The sequence below is a fragment of the Ctenopharyngodon idella genome, chromosome 18, assembly GCF_019924925.1.
Source record: "Ctenopharyngodon idella isolate HZGC_01 chromosome 18, HZGC01, whole genome shotgun sequence".
In the NCBI taxonomy this organism is placed as follows: Eukaryota; Metazoa; Chordata; class Actinopteri; order Cypriniformes; family Xenocyprididae; genus Ctenopharyngodon; species Ctenopharyngodon idella.
Window position 1 is genome coordinate 20,744,436 of NC_067237.1, and position 25,077 is coordinate 20,769,512.

The window sequence follows — 25,077 nt, forward strand, 5'->3', positions numbered from 1 at the left end:
GGGGTATGGAGTGTATATACTCACTCTCTCTCTTCCTCTCTCTCAATCTCCCTCCCTCTTTATGAGAGATGAGCTCTCTCATCTGGACCTTGTTATTGTCAGCGAACTACAAAAGCGGTGCATTAGCTGACTGCTCTGGACACACAAAGACTTTGATGTTTTCCTCCAGCAGTGACCAGCGTCCTCTTCTGAAGTGTGGGTTGGGTAATAACGCTGTGTATCCTTCACAAATAACGCAGAGTTAAGGATGCGAGAGAAGAAAAACACATTTAAGAAGTCAAACTTTTAGTTATCTTCTTCATTTCATCTTTATCTGCAGCATAAATGTACAAAATGTGGAAGGTTAATATAAAAAACAAACATTACAGAATAAAACATCTTGAACAGTAGGATGCATTTGCATTAATAACAATGTTAAATGGCATTTAAAATGGCTTGAATATTTTCCATTGTATTAAGAGTTATAAATATTTTACCCTCATTTAAATATTCCCTGCTGTAAACACAAGCAACAGGAAGTACGTACTATATGTGCTGTATGTTTTGTGGCTAATTTTTCCTTTGTTAAATGAACCAGAATGTGGTCTCTAAAAAGACATTAATATATGAATTAGGCTGTGTCGTATTTCATTGCATTTCAGCGTGACCACATGCAGAGGCTGGCGAAGCCCGCCTTTACCTTCATATGCTCAGATACTGTGACCATGTGAGTTCGCGAGGGCCAAAGACCCTGTCAGTTGGGGCCCCTCTCTCTCTTTCACACACACACAGATACAAATATAAGCACACACACAGTACAATGAATACACCTCAGTGGAAATGCGGATGGCTTGGCACAAGGGGGCTCCTCCTCCACTCGCACAGGGGCATTATGACTTAAACAGACCGTGTCCTGAAACGCCGTCCGTCTCTTTCATCCGACACGTCCGTCGGGTTTCAGCACAAGCGTTTCTTCTTCACCGGGCCCTGGTTGCCGAGCTCGGCTCTCAGTTCGCTGTACTGCACCTGTAAAAACAAACAGCTCTTTGGTCAGACGCAGGTAATCGGAGCTGAGGCCCGCTCACGGTAATGGCTCCCCTGAGGAGAGCCGGTGCAGGGGGAAAGCCAGGCGGGCGCGGCTGTAATGAATCATTTTTTAAACACAGGAGCAGAGGGGATTAATCACAAGGAGGAAAGATTTGAAAAGTCAAGGGTTCCGTACCGACACAGCGGTGACTATACCACCCCCACCTATAAGGGAACTATACTGGTTGAGCAGACCCGCTGTCTTAGGTCCTCGCAAACCGAGGAGTTGCGAGTTGTGTCCTTCCTGAGAAAAGTTTGTTGGAAACTAATTATAGCAGCTTGTAGGCAGGAGTAAGTGCCTGTATGGCTCCGGCTGGGGCGTTGCGGTTACAGATGATCACACACTTCCCTCGTTTCAGATGAACATGCTGTTTACTTTACTTAAAGCAGGGAGTGAACTCAGGTCGGAGGTGAAGGTCGTCATGATGAAAGTAGAGTTTCACTGAGGTATGAGAAACCGAATAAAGATTTTTCCTACAGCGTATCCACGTACTTCTAGACTGCCATTAAACATATTCAGATCTGGCATTCAAAAAGATATGGAGTTAAAGTGCATCTTAATTAATAAGAAGTTGCTTTGACTGAAAAGTCAGTTCTTCTCTTACCGCAAAAAGTCATAATGTGATGATTCAGCATGTGAAAAGGACACTTTAATTTGTACCAAATTTAGTTTAATACTCCAGATGCAATTGCATTTTAGTTACAAAATCTCTGGTCATTCAATACTAGTTGTCAACTGATATATCAGCAAATATTTGGCATTTTTTAATTACTGGCCAATAAAGGGTCGGAAGCTCCAAGAATTTTATTTTGACAGTGCCTGACGCCCTGCTTTCTAAAATATCAGCATCTGTCAAGCTCAATCCAGGTGCTCCTAGATCGTAAACCTCCAAAAACACTCTCTATGATTTTCTTTTCACAGTTAAAGGATTAGTTCACTTCAGAATTAAAATTTGTTCCAAGATGTTTATGTCTGTCTTTCTTCAGTCATAAAAGAAATTAAGGTTTTTGAGGAAAACAGTGAAATGACCCAGTGTCTACAAAGCGAACGTGCAAAGACTAAGTCAAATGCCCTTTACAAAAAAAAAAAGGCAAAACAACGATGTCGGATGATTTTGAAGTTTTTCGCACTACCCCGGTACTTCGCCTACGTCACGCGTGACCTTTCCAATGTGATTATGTAATGCGTGCCACATTGTTTTTAAGAAAATGACCGATCGTTTTGCTAGACAAGATCCTTATTCCTCGGCTGGGATCATGTAGAGCCCTTTGAAGCTGCACTGAAACTGCAATTTGGACTTTCAACCCGTTGTACCCCAGTGAAGTCCACTATATGGAGAAAATCCTGGAATGTTTTCTTCAAAAACCTTTATGTATTTTCGACTGAAGAAAGAAAGACATAAACATTCTGGATGACATCGGGGTGAGTAAATTATCAGGGAATTTTAATTCTGAAGTGAACTAATCCTTTAAGAGTAACATCAGCCTCTGGAAATGGCATTAAAGGCATCTTCTCTTGTCCAAGGCCACCGTTCAGTCCAAACAACGTACAGCATTGACAAATAATTAAATATAGCATGAGGCTGATGGGACTCGAAAGTGTGGAGAATGCGTCCAAATGCTTTTCTTGTTTGTTTCTCCTCGAAACAATAACCTGGAGGTGTATCTGTAAGGTAGGGACTGCACACTAATTACCAGGCCCTGATTATGAGAATGGGAGATGGAGCACAAGGGAACAAAGAGACGCGGCAGCCTCAGAACATGAAACTGTCCTCAGAACTGACAGATGCTGCTTATTTTAGGACAGAGGGCCGCTGTATGAAGTCCAGTTTTGAGGGTTTGTGTTTGAAGAACTGCACAGGCACTAATTGCCAAGTCATTTTTGGAACCGTGAGACAGGAGTCAATTTGAGCTTTTGTAACGTGCTGTTTATTTGGTCAATCCTTTTTAGCATAAAGGTTCGGACATTGTAAACTTAACAGGGACTGCATGGATTTGCATACCTTTTTGGTATGGTTAATGACCACTTTGCCGCTTTATTGGCATTTTGTTCTTTAAAAAGTGGCTTTTTTTTTTTATTTTTGCTAAAGATCATTCTGTCTTCCCATTTTTGGTGCGTTCCATTTAAATGAACAGCAGGCAGTTCATCCAACCACGAAAACATACTTCAAAAGGCTTAAAAACTCAGCAATGGTTTCCATCTTGTTTTGCCAACTTGCTGCTTCCACATGCCAAAACCAGTGTGTCATGCTGGCTTCATCTAACCACACAGACATATGTTAACGTAAAGTTGCAGAGGTTCGTCCCAGGAGGTTCGCCTGAGCCAATCACTCAAGCTCTCCAGTATCTGAGCAGGACAGGAAGCACTGACAACAGTTAAATAGCCTTGTTGATGGAGAGAAGTATCCTATGCAAAATGATTTGTGACAGCAGGACCCGCTTTGGATCCCGACTTCAGAATCTCACTCAGGGTCTGAAAGACAGAGCGAGACTCTCAGCATTTGGCTGCACGTCTGCGGGCTTATGATGTAACCCTGAATGACATATCAGCCATGGATAATGTTTCATCACATATGGCGCCCAGCAGGACGGCGTTGGCTCAACACTTCATTAATCGAGTCCTCCAACCTGATGTGACGGGGGCCGCCACACTGCCAGTGTGCAGACACCGACCCCTTAGCCAATCCCTGAACCCTCTACAGCACCCTTCTTTTATCACAGGCCGACAAAACTGATAATCAGGGACAAGGCTGAAGCGTTACGGCCGAGGATAGATCAGAGCGGACCCCATCCAGGCAGCCGGGTGACTCCATCAAGACATGCTGGGAAATAATTGGGCCGGGGGCCGCCTTTAAAGGCGCGAGTCCATTAATAATCAAACACAGCCAGAGGAAATATCCTGGGTAACACTTGGGAATTCTGTTAGAGCAAATAATGCAGACATCTTCAGGGAATTCCTTCCTTGTCTCCGTCCCTCCCTCTCTCTCTAAATGTAAAACTGGACCCTTACCTTTTGAACATCAGAAGGCACCCTCTTGAGAAAATCCAGTATTTCATTTTTGTCAATGGCATATGGGTTGATAAGCTTCTTGGCAAATTTGTTAACACCTGTGAAAACAAGCATGCATTAATAAATAAAGTTACCCGCCACACCTGCAGGTATCTTACTGACAAAACAAACCTTGACCCAACAAACGTTTGTCACGTTATCTGCTGTAATTCATACTGCTATGTGATTGGAAGTGCATATAAATAAATACATGGTCCGCTACAGTATACGGTCATCACGGTTCACGCTGTATTTGTGATGCCATATAACTGCAACAAGAGCATTGCGCTGACACTAGCTATATTTCTATCCACCTATTTTTATACGCATTTTAGAATAGTGCATAAAAAAAAACTGGATGGAAACGGCAAGATGCGGATACATTTTTTATCCGATAAGAAAACATGCGCATAAACTACGATGGAAACACATTTACTGAATAAATTCCTCGATGCGCATCAAAAAATACATGCAACTATGCGATGGGATGGCATAACTGGACTAACCAGCAGATCGATCTTGTTGCACAGCATCTGAAATATTGTTTTGGTCATTCTGAAATGCCTTAGCCAAAGTCTGTCGTCAAAGTGGTTTGGTATAATGACCTCCCAGAACGGTTTTACATGACTAGATAACATGACCGTGTTTAATGTGTTTCATCTGTGCGCTCTCAGGCTGAAGTAATTTATTATATACAGAAAAAAAAAACCCACGGTGGCTTCTCCTACTGCAGCAAATGTGATTTTTCTGAGTGATATTTGGCACCAGTTTAACAGGAAGTGACGATTTTATTCTCTTCAACTCGCTGGATGGAAATGGTGCTTTATTTGCTAATGTTTTATGCGATATTCCAATTTTGTGCACAAGTTAAATTCCCACATTTTCTGACCAATACATTTTCATGTTTTTCCATGAAAACATTAAGAATATGCTACTGTTCAAAAATTTTGGGTTGTATGTTTTTAATTAAAGAAATTATTCATTATATTTATCAAGTGCACATTAAATTGATCAAGCAAAGTTATAGTGAAGACATTAATAATGTTACAAAAAAATCTAAATGCTGTTCTTTTGAACTTTGTATTCATCAAAGAAACAATGGGTCAGTTTATACAAAAAAATATTAAGCACCGCAAATAATTTCAACATTGTTATTAGTAAATGTTTCTTGCAGCAAATCAGAATATTAGAGTGATTTCTGAAGGATCATGTGACACTGAAGACTAGTAATAGCTGCTGAAAATTTAAAAATAAATAAATAAAAAAAAGTTTAATCAAATCAAATAAATGCAGGAGACTTTTTTCATAAACATTACTAAATCTTACTGACCCCAAACTTTTATATATATTATATATAATTCCATATTTTAAGAAACATTATTATATTTTCTAACTGTACATACATCTAATTTTTACAAGATTGTCTCAGTCAGGAGAGGTGCAGCTGGCCTCGCCAGCCAAAAGCGGCTCATGTTCATGATTCTGATCAGCTGTCACAGGTAGAGTTATGGAAATGGATCACTTTTTAAATAGCTTTCGTCAGGCGTCAGTAAAGGAGTTCGAGCTCAAAGCTCAGAGACAGTAAAGTGTGATTCTTTCTAAAACACCTCTGCATGACTTCCATTTAAAGGAAAGTGGAGACAGCTTAACAGCAGCACTGGAGTATCACGCATGATTGGGTGAAAGGGCTACACATGGTGTCTCACTTACTTACCCCACACTAAAACTATGTACCGCAGAGGGATGAAGTACAAGGCAGTAGTCGCCAGAAACAGAGCCAGGCAGGCCAGGAATGACAAGAACGGCACTGACCAGTTGAATGTGCTGTCAATGGAGACAAAAGTCAAGTTAATTAATTTTCATAAATAAATTATATATGAATAAATACATGCACATGTAGGTTATATGTAGATATATATATATGTTATTAAGAGTTCAGGTTTTAGTGCCAAGTAAAATAAAAATCTAAGACAACATCCAATTACTAGAATAAAGCTGTAAACTTTTGAGAATGAAGTCATAAAATTTGGAGCTTAAAAGCGTAATATTGCATAAATAAAATTGACATATAAAAAAATACATTATATATATATAGAAAAGGCATGAATAATCACAATAGTTCACCAAAGTAGCAGCATTTTTCAGCGTTTTTTATTAATAAAGCTATTTGACAAAGGACTTATGAGCACAACTGCATATGTGAGCATCATAAGAGGTATAAAATGCTCTATTCTTACTTTTTCACTCTTTCCCCGATGCTAGCCACTTCATCTAAAGTGCTCTGAACTGTAAGCACAATTTCTTGAACCATGTGGATTTTTTCCCTCAGTCCTCTTTTCTCTGATTCCTGAAGAGAAAGAAAAAAAGACAGAGACTGATGAGGGAAGTCAGCTGCTAGAAGCCTACAAAGGAAGAGCAGTTTATTTCCAGAGTGCCATCACCAGTATTTCATCTAGTCAATGGCCTGTAATGAGCTTCTGTAACATCTCCTCAGACGTGAAAATGTGTCAGCCTCTCCTCCAGAGCTGTCACGAATCTGGGAGTATTTCAGCATTCGTCAGGCGCAAACAATAAAGGTGCATCACAATCAAAGATTAAGCGGAGGAGGAAAAAGATGTAAAAATGGCAATCAGAAAGCATACAGAGAGAGAGAGAGAGGAGACTCAGGAGTTAGAGAACACAGACGGCGCAAGACGCCAACTTGCGAGGTCGTCTAATCCGCGAGTCTCTGCCGGGCAAGTCTTGGCTCGTTTCCTAGGGTGCGAGCTTTTTCGAGTACCAGTTCTTGGCGTATGATAGCTAAGAGTTGCCCACCTTATGGCAAGATTGAGTGCAGGGTTGAAATCATTGGATTTATCATTTTCTGTATCTGAGCTCGTGGGAGAAAGATTGCAATGTCTGAGTGTAATCCTGTTATACAAAGCAATGTTTTTACTTCTTGTAAGAGAGATGGGAAATCCCATTGTCTTTTTGTATTTTGATGCATCACACAGTATTGGGTTGCCATGTAATTCAGAGACATGGGCTAAATGGACTTTCGATGAAAAAAAAAAAGAGGAGAGAAATTCTATTCCATTTTACTTAAAGAAGATTGCTAGGGTAATCTAACGTCCAAAGCAACATGATCACATCAGAGAATCCTCCGACATAAGAGCCCATGAGTATAGTTCTCCAAAGGGGGAAGAGAAGAAAGAAAGAGAGAGAAACGAGAAGCCCTCACATCAAAAGGATGGAATAATGACAGGAGTAATGATGGATAGTATGGGGGGTGGTGAGAAAGACAAACGTGTGATCGCGCGCTGTATATGTTTGTGTAAGCGACCGTCCCCCAGACAGCGGCCCCGGTGGGAAAGCTCAGCCCAGACTCCCCACTGTCACTCTCCATTCGGCCCCAGACACAGGAAACCATAGGAAGCCAGTCGTGCCTCCACTCAGCACAACCTGTCTACTCCAGCGACACACAGCATGTCCTAACATAGAGACTAGGATATCAATCAAGAGAAAATCAACATGCCTCCTGTTAGGAGTCATTTAAAATCCCTGTTTTGTGAGGAAAGTGTCAAAAGAAGGATAAAGTGCAGAAGATGATGTATTCTTTTAGTGTATCAACTGTGTTTGATATCAGCTCAAATGTCTTTAGTGCTTCTTTGCTTAATGAACAGCGTGACTCTAGAACAACCGCAAGAAAAATGAACTTACGGTGCTCCCAAAAAATATTTGAACACTTAAGTCACGTATTACATAACAAAATATCAAATCAAGTGGCATTTATTTAAAAGAAATAGATCACAGTCTCTTTTAAAGCAAAACAAAAAGACGTTTTCTAGGTTTGCTAGGTTATTAAAAACTGCTCAGAAAAAAATAAAGTATTTTTTCTGGTTCTTTCTACATCTCATAATATGTTTCTTTTTCTTTTCTTTTTCTGTTTTAACATTAACAGATCTGAATAATTTTAATCTTTTTGAAATAATATTGGCATTTTGTTTTCTGATGAAGCTATTTGGCAGAACAGATATTTACATATGTAAACTTATGAGCACAATTGAGTTTGAGTAGAAGTATAAAATGCTCTTTTATTCAGTCTTTCCCCAATGCAAGCCACCTAAACTAAAGTGTTGTAAACTGCAAGATTATAAAAGATCTGTTCGATGCTGTTCAAAAATAAAGTGTGAATCATGCCCATACAGTAGTTAATGTGATGAACTCCACCTATGGTTACCCTACAAGGACACCAGAGCGGAATTTGAGACTAATTGGTTTAAAAAGTAAAAAAAGCCTTAGAAAAGTAACATCAGGTCTAAGGGCCTTTTTAGTTCTTTTGTTTTGTGTTGCAGATGTCACTTGCTTTGATATTTTGTTATCTAATGACATTTTTAAGTGTCCAAAACCTTTTTGGGGTCACTGTACATGCAAGGTAACGTTTGTCACAGATTGCTTTGATAAGGCTGTAAGGTCTTAAAGGGTTAGTTCACCTGAAAATGAAAAATTATCCCATGATTTACTCACCCTCAAGCCATCCTAGGTGTATATGACTATCTTCTTTCAGATGAACACAATTGGAGAGATATTTAAAAATAGCCTGGCTCTTCCAAGCTTTATAATGGTAGTGAATGGGAGGCGTGATTTTGAAGCCCAAAAAATACATCCATCCATCATAAAAATAATCCATACATCTTCAGGGGGTTATTAAATGCCTTCTGAAGTGAAGCGATGGGTTTTTGTAAGAAAAATATCCATTTTTAAAACTTTATTAACTATAATAACTAGCTTTCGGCAGACGACTGCACATATCGATTTGGAAGAGTAACCCCTGACCCGATGCATGACGTAATGATGAACGTAGAAGCACAGAGGATGAGCAAAACAAAACACCGGTCACGAATTAGAAATCTGAAACGAGAATTTTTAAAGAGAAATGTCGGAGGATGTCGATATAAGAGAAGAGGAGCTTGAGTTTGTTGCGCAGCCCTATTTGTTTAAATCGCAAGAGGCGTCTAAGCTTACACTACTCCTACATCCTAAATCATACATCGCATCAGGGGTTACTCTTGTGGCGCAAGTAGACTTGCGCAGTATGCGTACGTTCGTCTGCAGGAAGCTAGTTATTTTAGTTTATAAAGTTTTAAATATGGGTATTTTTCTTACAAAAACCCATCGCTTTACTTCAGAAGGCCTTTATTAACCCCCTGGAGCCGTATGGATTATTTTTATGATGCATGTATGGATGTTTTGAGGCTTCAAAATTGCGCCCCTCTTTCACTACCATTATAAATCTTGGAAGAGCCAGTCTATTTTTAAATATATCTCTGATTGTGTTCGTCTGAAAGAAGACAGTCATATGCACCTAGGATGGCTTGAGGGTGAGTAAATTATGGGATAATGTTAATTTTTGGGTGAACTAACCCTTTAAAATGACAAACATGAAATATTCATATTATTGGAGACCAAAAGATGACAGCGAAAGCATTCAAAGAAGCGCGATATACAAGTTCTCTGGACTATTGCGATTCATCTTCCTGAACCCCCTTGAAGTCAGACATCCTTTTTTCCGCCTCTGAGGTGGAAACAAATTTTTTAGCAGAAATAAACTATCCGAGCTACATGTCTACTGATTAGAAAACCTGTGTCAGATCATATTCTCAATTCAGATGAAATTGTCACATAACTTTTATGTTGGCTTAATAGGGAACAGATTGCACAAAGGCAAACAGAAAATGCAGTTTCACAGGGATGCTCGGCACAATCAAAAAACTGCAAGCCAGGGTTCATTTAACATTCCTGTAATTGGGTAAATGGCGTCAAATTTGAATATTCATTCAAAGCTGGTGCAAATATTCGCGACTCACTTATTCCACAACGGAATAACCAGAGGAACGCACCTAAATAAAACACCTGCGTTATTGGCAAAATGTGTTGCAAATGGGTTTGTTAAAGCCGACAACCGCCGTACAAACAAGCACAAAACATCCAACGCTCCCTAATGGATATGTCACAGGATTGTGCACTCTGGAATACACAATGATTATGACATCAACACTCTGTCCTTGTGGAATGTGCTGAAGGTGATACGTTAGATGTGAGGGGGGAGAGGGCTTGAGGGTTATAAGACCACCGATGATACCCTGGGGTACGGTAGAGAAGGGGGTCAGCTCTTTGCCTGTCTAGCCAAAGCATGGTACTTTTAGGTGACCTGTGCCCAGGGTCATTTGGGACACACATCCAGGGGGTTGTTTTCTCTTCTATCCTCTCATTTTCTGATGCGATTAAACCAGTGTCTGCGTGCTCAACACAATTGAAACCAAAAGCCGAAGGCAAGTTATATCACCGCACGTGATTTGTAAATTTCTCTCTCCCCCCAGGACAAATTTGTGCTCGTAGAGGAGATCTGTTATTATTTCTGCAGTATCGCGGCTTCTCCCATCGAATTTCTTAAGCTTCATTCCATCGCATCCGTGCTGCAGGTTTACATATTCTCTTCCTCCAGGGGAAAACACACTGAAAACAGGCGGTAATCGTAACCCTCTCAGAGGGGACAGCCTTTATCCCCATGTTAACCAAAGAGTAGGAAAAAACAGCACCTTTGAAGTGATCAAATTTAACAGCGATCATTTTCCAACCCCAAAACATTAGCTGTGATGACTTTGATAGGAAGTGTAACGCTACACTGTTTGATCTGCCTGCGCGATACCGAAGTCAAAGTGAAAAAACATAACAGGACTTTGAAACAAGCCACCTTAAATTAGAGCTGACAACTTAAAATAAACATGGACATCTGGGTAATTAAATAAATGAAAGGAGATATTTCATTTACACAAGCCGTGAAAGGGTGTAAAAACACTATATATCTCACTAGAAAAATAGTGTAATTATAACTTGTAATTATAATTAAATAATAAAAATAAATAAATGCACAGGTCCAGTTTTACTGCTTAAAATTCAAGTTAATTATACAAATAAAATGGTTTAAATGAAAGTAGTATAATTTTTTTTTATGACATTAGCTTAATTTAAACACTCACATTTCCAGTCCAAATATTTATAAGACTTATATGTAGTTTTGTTTTTTGTTTTTTCTTTCTCCCTCCAAGATATATTACAATTGTTTAGCTGCTGGGTGTAAGCTAATGTGCTTGCACACACATATCATGCGATTCATCCGTGAATTATCTGCTTGGCTTGGATAGGATTTGGAAGAGGGAGCTGTTTTTAACAGAGGGGTTCCTCTCAACAGATGAAGCTAGCCTGCGGTCATCATAGCAGAATATATTGAGCACATTATGAATATGAATCCTAGGCCCTAGCCGTACAGCGCAAGGGTCAGCGCTCGGAGGCTTAGAGCTGCGCACTTCCGCACATCCAAGTCAGAAAGCAATAACGCATTATCTTCCTGTTAACCCGTTCTTCTCTGGACCAGACAGCGTGGCCTAAAATGATTATGAGCCTGCCCTGCCTCATTATGAATTTATTCAGCACTCAGCATTCAGATTTTGACCAATATGACTGGATATCATCCACATGCACCAAACAATGAGCAGCTTAAATGTGTTTTTTTTTAAAGGATGTGTTTGTACTGTTTCTTTTTTCTAATGACTGAATATTTTAGGAATAATTGGATCTAAGCAGATTTGGGAGAATTTGTAATTAGTCTAATGACTCATCTTAAGCATAAAAAATAAAATGCTAAAAGGGGGAGTTCAGTTGCAGTCCAGCCTCCCTATTTAGCCATGCCTGCCTCAAAATCCTTACAATGCCTCTATTCCCCAGCGGAAGGCAAACTTCAATTAATGATGCCGTTCTGTGCTTATTTCTGCGTTTCAAAGGACCACGGCAAAGCAACCAAATCCATTTGTTGTATGAGCGAGGATTCCCAGAGGACTGGTGTGAAAGTACTGGAGGGAAAATGTGCTTGCTGAATCGTCTGTCCTCATTTTGAACGTATTTAAGTTGCAGTGCTGAGTTAAATGCTGTATTAAAGGTACAGCGTACAGTCCATCTATGCAGCACCCCAAGGACAGCTCTGAGAGGCTCTATAAAAGTCAGCGGTTAATCAAAAACCACGCATGACACCGGTGAAATACCTTTTCATCTTCGTCCTCGTCCTCGGCCACGGACATGTTCTCCTGCAAAAAAAGAAGAAAGAGACAGAGAGCGGATGAGATTGAGACGCACGTGGGCAATGGAGCATTTTCTTAACAAACACCTCGTAATGAAACCTTCGCTTGTATATACACCCCCATTGGGAGAGGCCTTGTTGCCGTAGCAACTGCCTCTCGGGTGACCTCGCACAAAAGGAGGAGGTGAATGAGAGAGGCCTTCCTCACAAGAGCGATGTCACAACCAAGCAATCTCATTTCTTCACAACAAACACGTACAAACACTCACACATGCACCTGAAACCAAAAGGAATGCATTTAATCTTGGCCGTTCGGCTGCCTAGATCGCTCTTAAGTCATCCCTGACCCTTTCCGGCTATTGAATGTAAATGTGGCGCTCTTTTCTGCTAGGCCGAGGGGTGAATGCGAGGTGACGCAGGCTTTAACACTGCCAGAGAGCGCAGCCCCGCCCCGAGCCTGAGATACAGCACTGAGATGGGCTGGTGGTGCACAAAGAGCTGATACATTCTGGGTAAAGACTCAAATGTGGTTTACACAACCACTGGAGATGAAGGTCACTCAAAGTGTGACTGCTACGTTAAAACTCACGACCAAGGGTGATAGGAGCATTTCAGACATCTTAACCTTTGTGAATGTTGAATTTATAGACAACATGGATCTAATTAGGAAGGACTGATCAATTAATGTCTTTAGAAATGCTGTGAAAAGACTAATTTCAGTCTTGTAAGGTGTATAATGTGCTGTAAATTCTGTAATCACTGTCTGGAATACTTAATTCTGAGTGGTCTATAGCAACATTTGGATAATGGTATAATATAAACTGTATATTGGGTTTCAATAGCTGTGCTTGGTACTCGGGGCTAGTGCTGTATCGTGAATAAGTCACAGCTGAAAGGGTTACACTTCAGCACAAAGTGCCTAACAACGCCCTTCAGCCGTGACTTATTCACGATACAGCACAGCATCTCGTACCTTATTGCTTACATAATATTTCACAATATTACTGTTTTTCCTGTATTTTTGATTAAATAAATGCTTTGCGTTGTGCCTAACAACGCCCTTCAGCCGTGACTTATTCATGATACAGCACTAGCCTTGAGTACCTTATTGCTTTTTTTAAAACGGTTACCACACAATACAAATATTACAGCCAAAAATATGTATCAATGCAACTTTCATGAAGTAAACTTTCACTAAAGCATTCCTTCCGCCAGAAAAAATAGTCCCTGACCGTGAACAGCAACAGACGTTACATTTTCAAGCCATTAGATGGCGGCAAAAATTGTCTTTATGAGTGTGTCAGTCAGCAGCGAAGACTTTTATATTGAAAAGACTGAATTGTTGTGAACACGGAACAAGATGCAACTGACAAATGCTTTGACTAGCGCTGTCAGTCACGGGAAAACCCCTTAACTGTTAAAAGGACAAGATAATACATCGGACATTTAAACAGATTTTTTATTATGGACATAGGACTGACCTGAAGGAAAATGCTAAATCTGAATGCAGGTAATAAACTCGCTCACTGATTTCTTTCTCACAATACTCTTCTACATAATACAGTAAGCTTCAATGAACAATATCAATTGAGAACATACAGTTTACGTTTCTAAGAGTGGTTGCTAAGGGTGTTGTGTAATGATACACAGAACCATTGGGTGAAGCGACCATAGCCATGTTTTATCGTGAATAAAACACTGTTATTGACCAATCAGAATCAAGGACAGGAACTAACCGTTTTATAATACAAATTAAAATAACTGTTTTCTATTTGAATATATTTTAAAATGTAATTTATTCTTGTGTTGACTAAGCTGAATTTTCAGCAAATTAATTAAAATAGAAAATTATTTTAAATTGTAATAATATTTCAGAATATTACTGGTTTTTACTTTATTTTTTGATTAAATAAATGCAGCCTTGGTGAGCATAAGAGACCTCTTTAAAAAAAAATGTTTCCTAACCTCCAAACAAGTATTGTATATGACATCAAATCTATTGACGTCTATTAATATTTCTAATTATTCTTCAATAGAATCTGTGAGGTTTAAAACTGATGCTTGTCATTTCTAAATCCTGTGAGTCACCAGCATTGACTCTGACTTATTAGGGACCATTTTCTGTGCAGCTGAGTGGGCGACATCACAGCACTCACCAAGTCCTGACTGTAGCTGGCCATGCCTGGTGTGATGTGGAAGTAGTTCCAGCCAATGAGCAGAAGGAGGAAGAGTGGCAACATGAACAGCTCCCAAAGCCACACTGTCAACACAAATATCTAAGAAAGACAGAGAAAGAGAGAGAGATGGTATCAAACAGGGTATGAGAATCACAGAAAGCACAGTTGGCAATGCTGCCCACACATACACACACATATGCATTTCCTCTAATATTACATTGGAAATAAACTCTTATTAAATAGAAAGACTTGACACAGAGACTCTAAACCTTGTCATAACAAGAAAACTACTGCAAAGTCCAAGCATCCCTTCCAGCACCTCATAAAGGTGCCCATGTGAGCATCTGTGTGCCGTGGTATAGGAGATTTTAATATTTCAAAAACCCAGTTGCAATTGATTAACACTGTACTGGTGGTGTGTAATTCGGATGTGACAAAACAGAGCATCTGACGGGAGCGGGTCCTTCACACTTGCTCTGATGTACTGCATTTCAAATGCTTCCTGACTGCAATGCATTCATGCCGCCTGACCTATAGCACGCATATACTGCTGCAGAAGAGCTAGTGGTAGCGTTTTACCACTGCGGAGAGACACTGCGAACACTCAAGACCCCTGGTAGAAATAAGATGAATAATCCTTCAGAATTCCATAAGAGAAATAGGTGCACAACACCCACAGCACCGCGCAGCACGCCGCTAATTGGCCGGCTGAATTTAAACCCTGCTAGCGGCAACTTAATGAGCCTGAGAAATAATAAGATGATGCAGGGATGACTGTAAAACGAGACATTCACCGGGAACATTATTATAAAAATGCACTGTGCACATTACAATTCAACCTATCTGTAACATAACGTCTACACTTGAGCATTTATGTCAGCAAATTTCATCAGTGTACTGCTACAAATAACTGAAACATTGATTCAAAGAAAACACAATATATCAGTGCCATAATATTTATCAGAGACATTTATAATATATTTGTAATAGTTGACATACACTATGTGTCTTTACTGAATATTTAATTGTACATGCTCAATTCTGTCTGTTTTTACTTTTAGATTACCCTTGCTGTCACCTTCATACTTTGTGTTATGCTGAATAATTTATTTAATATTTTAATAAGAAAAAAAAATGAAATAAAAAAATCTGAAAATAGAAAATGTGCATTATACAATGGGAAATACGATAATGCAAACTACAATGACGATAATCCAAAAATTAAAAACAGTCAATACATTGGTCTATCACTAATGTATAGTATACTGCAACTGAACAAAATAAGAAATGTGATTTTATATATATATATATATAATATTTAATAAAAATAAAGGCTTATAAGAAATATTGGTATCGCTTTAGAATAAGTTCCCATTAGTTAACTCTTTCCTCATCATTTATGACACAGCGCTTCCCCACAATTGCCAGAATTTTCTGGCAATCCATGTTTTTATTGTTATACAGTAGGGGGCGCTATTACATCTTTTAAATGAGTACAGAATCTCTGGATCAAAACACAGGCGAAAAAGAAGCAGAGACAAGCAATAGAAGCATTGCTTATGCACGTTGTAGTCTTTAACAAAAACGATATTTTCGTCACTTCATAAAATTAAGGTTGAACCACTGTAGTCACATGGACTATTTTAACAATGTCTTTACTCCCTTTCTTGGCCTTGAAAGTGGTAATTAAATTGCTGTCTATGGAGGGGTCAGACAGCTCACGGATTTCATCAAAAATATCTTAATTTGCGTTCTGAAGATGAACAAAGGTCTTTCGGGTTTGGAACGATATGAGGGTGAGTAATTAATGACAATTTTCATTTTTGGGTGAACTAACCCTTTAATCTTTGTTAACGTTGGATAATAAAAATAAAACTTTTCATTGTCAGTTCATGGTCGCTCAAGTCCATTAAACAATATTAACAGACAACTTTTGATTTTATTAATGTATTAGTAAATGATTAAATTAACATGAACTAACAATGAGAAATACTTTTAAAGCATTTATTATTCTTAGTTAATGTTAACTAATGTTAATAAATGGAACCTTATTGTAAAGTGTTACCAGAATATCAAATAAAAATAAATAAATAAATAAAACTCTAAGGGCTCGGAATAAAAAAAAAATATATATATATATATATATCAAATATAAAATAAAAATTGCACTACATCGGGGTATTTTCACAGTAAAATGTTGAAACAATGCACATAACATCTGTCTAACCTAATTTTAAATGAATACATCTGAATTCTTACACTGCGCAGTATTATTCCCATTTCATCTGAAGGTCACAAGAACGAGCTTATACGGTTGCACCTACACAGAACAACAGGCTTGCGTTTTCATGGCATGCTGGAGGCTTGTTAGAGACAATATGTTTGACTTAAGTTAGACGGGGCCTGCAGGCCTTACTTTAAATCTAGTACAGTACCAGCATGTTCCTGTCATATCAGCCAGTGGCCAGACATCGTGCTCTGGGGGCAGTCTACCTACTGCCACTCCTGTGCTAGGTTCACTTTCGCACATGCCTGCACACACACACACACACACACACACAGCCAGCAGGGATATGAGAATTGTGCTTAATGCACAGAGCACTTGGACAACAACCCCCGCAGGCACAACAACAACAGTGCACACATCTGGGTCTTTCTTTAATAATTCATTACAAATTTAGTCACTATAATATCGAAAGGAAATGGCTGAATCTCTTTAACTCCTTATTCAATCTGTGCTAGCGCACAGATTCAAGCTGAAAACCGTATTATAGCTTGTGAAGGTTGAATACGAGCGGCATCCTGCTGTAGTCGCTTCCACTTGTGGGACCCCACGCGGAGGGGCCCGCCTTCATCCTCACCCTCAGATAAACTCTAAGGGCTTATCAACAGGTTAGCTGTCATAAGTGATACCTTCCAAAGAAGTCGAGGTAGAAAGAGAGAAAGTGAGAGAGCCGAGATGGAAAAAACCTGGCGACAGCCCAGCAGGAATGTTGAACCCGCTTGCCCTGCCTGCAGAAGCTTCTACATTAACTACTAAAGTCTAATTGCCTGGTCCCTGTCTTCCCATGCGAGTCAACAGTGGGAGACCATTCATTTGCAGCCTGCGAGTCTAGAGAAAGAATCTGTCACAGGTATTCATAATCGTCCACTAATGCAAATTTCCGCTCAACTGCTCACAGGCTTGGTGGACAAGATAAAAGCGCACAGAAATACAGTAAAATGTCTTGTGTCTAAATGTAGCATCTAAATGACTGGATAAACAAAACCTGTCAGAAGTTTCTTCATTTCATTTCAACAGTGTGAATGTGGAAGAGTGCTGGATTTACACGCATTTCCCCCAGTGCTAATAAAAACAGAACAGTGAACATTTGGAAAAGTCTCTCCGATTTCGGTGCGAAGGCAGTGTCCGATAGCCGCGAGTTAATAAGCAGAGTTAGCATGCTGCTCAAATACTGCACTGCTCCTGCTAAACGCACTCCACTAATTCTCCACTAAGTGGTTTGTGTTTTATTAGCGCAGTGATTAAAGGAAAGGGGGGACGAGGTAAAACCTGACAGTCAATTTATATTGAAGAAGAAATCCAGCTGTATACTGGTTTTCCTTTCAGACACAGTGATGTTTTACTGCTTGTTAAAGGGTTAGTTCACCCAAAAATGAAAATCATCCCATGATTTACTCACCCTCAAGCCATCATAGATGTATATGACTATCTTCTTTCAGACCAACACAATCGGAGATATACTGTATTTAAAAATATCTTGGCTCTTCCAAGCTTTATAATGGCAGTGAATGGGGGCCAGATTTTGAAGAAAAACATCCATCCATCCATCCATCCATCCATCCATCGTAAAAGTACTCCATGCGACTCCAGGGGGTTAATAAAGGCCTTCTGAAGTGATGGGTTTTTGTAAAAAAAAAAAAAAAAAAAAAAACTAGCTCCCGGCAGACGGCCGTAGGCATTGATTTGCGGCGGAAGAGTTACCCCTGACCTGACGCATGACGTAATGAAGAACACGGAAGTGCAGAGGATAGAGCAAAACAAAACAACGGTCATGGATTAGAAGTCTAAAATGAGAAATTTCACTTCAGAAGGCCTTTATTAACCCCCCGGAGCCATGTGGAGTATGCTACTTTTACGATAGATGCACTTTTTTTGGCTTCAAAATCAGGAGCGCCATTCACTACCATTATATAGTTTGGAAGAGCCAGGATATTTTTAATACATCTCTGATTGTATTCATCTGAAAGATGAAAGTCATATACACCTTGGATGATTAGAGGATGAGTAAATCATGGGGTAATTTTCATTTTTGGGTGATCTATCCCTTAAAATACATTAAGTGCAAACAGAATTGCTAATTTCTTTTATAGTCACATGTATAGGCTATAAAGCTGCAAAAGCGACGACTACTTTTTACAGAGAACATGACACGGCTGGAATCAAACCTGTGCCCTCCACACGAGGGCCACAAAGAGCACTTGTATTAACAGGCCACACTAAACGAGCCATTAACAGCCGTGATTAAATTTAGCTGAAACTACGAGGAGCAACTGAAGTCAAGCCTTTTCTATTCTTATAACAGCCATGAATAACGCCTGTAACCATAGTGACAGTGACGAAAATAAATATGAAAGATGGCGATTTCTATAAGACCAGAAAGTCTTAGTTAACACTTCACAACTGGCTTTATTTATTTATTTTAAACAAACATACCAAAGCCAATGTTGCCATGTCCATATGCATATTAGTGCTCTGTTCATGTATAAATATGGGCAATTTTTGGACAGGTTTTTGGTCTTATTTCCAGAATGCAATCATGTACTTGGTATTGTTTAGGCTTATTTGGTGAGGAAAGTGAGTTATATTGGGTTTGTTTTGTCAGAAACAGTTGCTTGTTTTTTCTAGTGAGATCTGGCAACAATGAGCCCAGACTTTGGTTTGAGCCCTGACCACACACACAGAGTCTAAAACCTACTGATGACACACAGCTCATCTCCCACCCTGCAAGTTATTTTTTTTCAAGTAACTAGTAAAGTAACGCAGGTTACTTTGTTTTCTAATTTATTGACTGACAGCTCTCCTGACCCCATGTTGAGAGAAATCGGGAGTGAGTGCAGATGTGTTGTGTGCGCTGTGTGAACATGATGGTTGTTCTAGACTAATGTGAGCATACATTTACTCACTTCTCCTGCATACTATTCTTCTGTATTCTAGAATGGCAGCACAGGTTTGTTTGAGCTGCGCCCTCTACTGTACAGGCGTAAATATGCATTTCCTTCAGCCTGAGGCTTATTCACTTTTGGTGTGAAAGAGCCTTAACATTTGCCAAAAATAGAACTTGTATGGTTGTTATAAAAACAAACAAACAAACAGTCCAGCCCAGATGAGAAAAAGCAACGCAAAAGTAACTAAGTAACACAATTAGTTACTTTTTAGGGAGTAACACTAACACAATATTGTAATGCATTACTTTTACTATCAGTGTAGGGGAAAGTTCCTTTTAAGAGTGTGTTGTTGTGGATTGCTGTAGGTGATGGAGATGCCTTCTCCTCAGACACCAACAAGGATCACCAGAAGACCGGCCTAGCAGGGGGTTAAGAACCGCCTGACGGATTTGTTTTAGCGTGCAGCTAATATGATTGCACTAAATGTATTTCTGAGGCCTCTCTAGACGATCCCCTGTTCAGAGGAATTCCTATACCTAATAATAAAGCACTCAGCGATTAAAAGTGTGAATAAAATAAGTCCTGGAGCCGAAGCCCGGCTGGCAGCAGTACGCCACCCACGCTCTCTAGGGAGGGGGAGAGGAGAGCCACGGCAGGAACAAAAGGACAAAGACGCCCTCACTAAGAGTTTATACAATCCTGCAAATTGATTAAACGGCAAAGGGGTGGAGAGAGGCTACCAAATCAGACTACTTACTGACAGACTAAACACAAGTGGTGTGGAGGGCTGGGAAAAAACACTCCACGGCTACTGCTAAATGTAAACACGCATCACTGTGGGAGTACAATAACCTCCATCCATCTGAATTTCAAAATCAGAACATGTAGAAAGAAAATACATATATACTTTACAGTAGGGTGCAACAGTTTTGTCTACTTTAAATGATTTTTTTTTTTTTTTCATTTCAGATTATTTCATTAGCATAATTTAGGTTTCTCCACCTTTTGCTTTAATGACAGCGGCACTTAAGCTGCATGAACTCCACAAGTTTGTGTCAGACCTGATGATCATATTCTCCAGTATGATCTGAGAATGATCCAAAAAGCACCTAGTTCTTCTATGGAAAACATCTAACCGACTGTACAAAAGAGTTCTCATGATCAATGTCCCGTTTTTTATTATTTTGTTTATTTTATATAGACTGATTTCAAAATTTGGGGGTTGGTAGGAATTTTAAAAATGTTTTTGAAAGAAGTCTCTTATGCTCACTGTATTTTGGTCACTGTATTGATTAAAAATACAGTAAACATAGTAATATTGTTAAATATTATTAGAATTTAAAAATAGCTGTTTTCTAGTTATATAATTTAAAATGTAATTTATTCCTGTGATGGAAAAGCTGAATTTTCAGCATCATTACTCCAGTCTTCAGTGTCACATGATCCTTCAGAAATCATTCTAATATGCTGATTTGCTGCTCAAGAAACATGTATAATTATTATCAATGTTAAAAAGTTTGTCATAGATGTTTTAATGAATAGAAAGTTCAAAAGAATAGCATTTATTTGAAATATAATTTTTTGGTAACACTTTATTTTAAGGTGACGTAGTTACACATTACTTACTTGTTATATAGTAATAACAGTAAATTATGCATAATTACAGGTAACTAACCCTAACCGTAACTCTATAGTAAGTACATGTAATTAATTAATATTAGTCAGTACTTATATAGTAATTATGAGTAACTAACTTATTTGAGTAACAACGTCGCCTTAAAATAAAGTGTAACCAATTTTTTTTCTTGTCTTCACTGTCACTTTTGATCAATATAATGCATCCTTGCTCGATAAAAATTTCGTATTGACCCCAAATTTTGAATTCCAGGTATTTTCATGGTCTCAGACATTTGGACCCCACTGTATATCAACTACATTACCTCATGTATACTAAAAGGACACAACACTGACTCGCTAAAACAACCCAGAATTTATAAAGGGAGATTAGTTTCGCTAAAAGCATTTTCATAAGAGCAATATAAATCCATTCAGTGTGTTAATAAACACAGAAAGACAAACTGAGCAAGGATCATGTCCTGTAAAGTTGGTGTTTGAATCCGAAGCAGTCTTGAGTCCATAAATATTTCAGAACTGGACAGCTATGTGGGGAGAATTAGCAAGATAACACTGGACATATTGGACTGCATATATGAAAAATGCAAAACTGTTTTGAGCTATTACACAGCCAAACAAAACAACTAAATAAGTCTCAGGGGGCTTGACTTTGTAACAATTTAGATTTGATGCAAATGAATAAGATTTTTACCAATCTCTTCAATGACCACTGAACAAATTTTTAAGAAGCACTTTACATGGGTAACTACTCAGAGCAATAACATTTCAGATTTGTACATTTTGATGGGGAAATCTATTATGTGTGTGTATCCTCTTAGAGCAAGTGAGCACTAACTAAACCATGAGGGGAAGTTTGAGTCCCTCTCATGCATTTATCTTCCGCAGCAGCGAGACGCAAACAACGGCAGCCGTGCCTTATGAGGGTCAGACGAAGGGCTGTGGACGGATGCCAGATTACATGAACGTATCTGTGCAAATCTAACAAGGCTGACTATTGGCTGCAGGCTTAATGCGTATGCGTGTGTTTGAGAGAGACGATGAAACCGGGCAACTTTAATGTGAAGAGAGGATCCTTACAGCGTTGCCACACTTTTCCCTCTTTCTCTGGCTTTTTTCCAAGGTGAAATGGAGGGCGATGTGAGTAATCTACATCGGTGCCTTGATTAAAATACAGAAAAATGACAACATTTGCACTAAATCAAAGTGGCAGTGAGCAACTGATACAAAAGTGAGCTTGAGAAGCATGGAAAAGCTTGTGTCTTGTGTACAGATATTGTAAATGCATATCAAGAAATGTTAAGCTGTGGTCAAATTGGAGACTTTCAGGATTCAAATCAGTGTAAATGCAGTGACAAAGATCAGGTTTAAATATTTCTATAATAATATAGCTATATTTAACAATATCTCTCTTATTCGCCAATATGTCCACCATACTTTTATGATTCAAAACTGTAAATGGTAGTGATGGGTCATTCATGAATGATTCGTTCATTGTGTCTGTCATATGACAAATGTACAAAAGATTCGGGGGGTGAACTAATGGTTTGTGTTTCTCATAATTTATCTTTGGTTGCTTTATAATGATTTTGTAATTTGGAATACGATCAAAGATGGCTTATGTGAATGTGTACGAGGAATTTGGCCACTGAAAATATTTGAATAAAGATTAGTTCATTCATTTTGCTGAACGAGATCACATTTGATTATATTTATACAATAATATATCTACATTAAATAAAATCTCTGTTTTTCAGCAATATGCCAATCCATGCAGGCCAGACATTAGACAAAAAATAAAAATAAAAAATAAAAAAAATAATAATAATCAAAAACAGTTTTAAAAGCAAGGAAGTTTGTCAATATGTGATTATTATTTTTTAAAAAGTTTTAATTTAAAAAAAAAAATATATATATATATATATATTTTAAATGTTTTTTATAAAGTTTTTATAAGTTTAAGTTTTATTATAATATTACAGAATATTTGGTGGCTAATTAATTCAATTAAAACATTTAATCTGTTAGAATGTAAATGAAATACAGTGATGAATATTTTAATTAAATTATTTCAACATAATCGCATTATGTGGATAACATTAACAATTTATTATAAAATATATAAAAAATTATTCTGAAATTAAGACAATTATATTCTATTAATAATTCCTTGTAAATCTAATTATTCCCAAACTTAGACATATTGAAATAAATTATATGCAATAGCTACAGTAAATCTGTGCTGAAACGTGATCCTACAACCGCACTGCAGGCTGTGAGTGTATGATACATGTTTGTGATTCTCAGCAACAGCCGGCTGGACTGCGGCTCGTGTCCTTATCAGTGGAGCGGTGGAGTGGACTGTGCGCCCAGAGGGAAAGAGAGCGGGAGAGGGAGAGATAAAGTCTCTCTGTCACCGGCGGTGTCGAGGCCAGTGTACAGAGCCCTGTGGTGCCTGTCAGCGGCTGGCATACCGACCCCACCCCGCCGCACCGGCCACCAGTGTTTAATCCATGTTGGGAGCGTTAACATTCAGCGACCTCACGGGTGACAGATCTGCCATGCGAGCCTTCTCCCCTGGGGCAGACGGCACCCTGAGTGTCAGCTCGGCTCACGGAAGCTCAAACACGCATATACGTCACAGCCAGCCGACCAGGCTGCGGCCACGGGCGCCCGGGGAGAGTTGTCCTCTGTGACTGTGGAGGTGGCGAGCGTGTTAGTGCTGGTCATTACGACACGCAAACGCACACAGACATGTGCATTAGGGTTAAAGACGGTGCATGTTTGTTCGGCGGCAGTAATAGGCAAAAAAATGAGAGCGGAATGCAAGCTGTTTATGCTAAAGCATGTTTGTGCACAGATGGAAGGAGAATATTAAAAATATATACAAATTATGCAAAGCAAACAATGAATATGTAAACATGCAAACTGCATGCGCACATTTAAATGGAGCGATCATAAAAATGTACACTCGTATGTAAAAAGAATAAGCGGACAAACGGAGTGAAGGGAGGAGCTGTCAGCGTGAAAGATAAGAGGGATGTGCGCGGGGTCAAGGCAGACTCGGCGTTGAGCCCCAAGAGCGGTACGATGACACGGAGCATACACATCTCAATAACAACACTGACACTGTCAAATCTCCAGCCATCACTGCACTGTTAGCGGCCGCTCAAATACAGCTCCTTAATTATTAATCCCTTCCTCCAGAGTTTCAGGAAGAGCCCGTGCACATATATCACTATCAAGGGTTCGCCCTCCTGTCATACTCGCAGCACAAACTCCTTGACAGTTTCTTAAAGCCCATGAGGCACTCGGCGGGTCCCACACACACATATGCGCGCATTCGTTTCAATGTAGCTGTCCAGGGAAACTTTCCGAGTGAAGTGAAACAAAGGTGAGGGACAAAGGAAACCTAGACGGACAAAGATCTAACACAAAGACTAGGACTGTCAATCGATTAAAACATTGAAGTGAATGAAGTGCGTGACATGTTCGTTAAATAATCAAATTATACTTTAAAAGAATACTTGTTGTGCGCAAAAACAAAACAAAAATAATGACTTTATTCAGGTTCTACGTCCGAACGCTGGGTCAGTATTGGCCGATGCTGTTCACAACATGAGGGTGAGTACTTAACAGAATTTTCATTTATGGGTGAAATAACCCTTTAAAGGGACAGTTCAGCCAAAAATGATAATTCTGTCATTGTTTACTCGCCCTAATGTTGTTCCAAACATCTTTCTCTTTACGGTGGAACATAAAAGAAGATATTTTGAGAAATGGAAATCAATGGTAACCAAAACCAAAACATTCTTCAAAATATCTTCTTTTACGTTCCACAGAAGAAAAAAAGTCATACAGGTTTGGAATGA

General features: G+C 39.0%; 1 protein-coding gene across 1 annotated transcript in view; it reads right to left on the reverse strand.

Annotated features, from left to right (window-relative positions):
* Positions 1-268: 268 nt before the first annotated feature.
* The window catches only part of mctp2a (multiple C2 domains, transmembrane 2a), a 53,571-nt gene continuing 28,762 nt past the window's right edge, over positions 269-25,077 (reverse strand). The window contains exons 18-23 of the mRNA XM_051869707.1: positions 14,384-14,503; positions 12,193-12,234; positions 6,352-6,461; positions 5,829-5,938; positions 4,076-4,173; positions 269-1,005 (exon numbers count right to left, since the gene is read on the reverse strand). Coding sequence (XP_051725667.1) covers positions 937-1,005; positions 4,076-4,173; positions 5,829-5,938; positions 6,352-6,461; positions 12,193-12,234; positions 14,384-14,503 — 549 coding nt within the window. The 3' untranslated portion in view covers positions 269-936. The remainder of the gene's footprint in view (positions 1,006-4,075; positions 4,174-5,828; positions 5,939-6,351; positions 6,462-12,192; positions 12,235-14,383; positions 14,504-25,077) is intronic.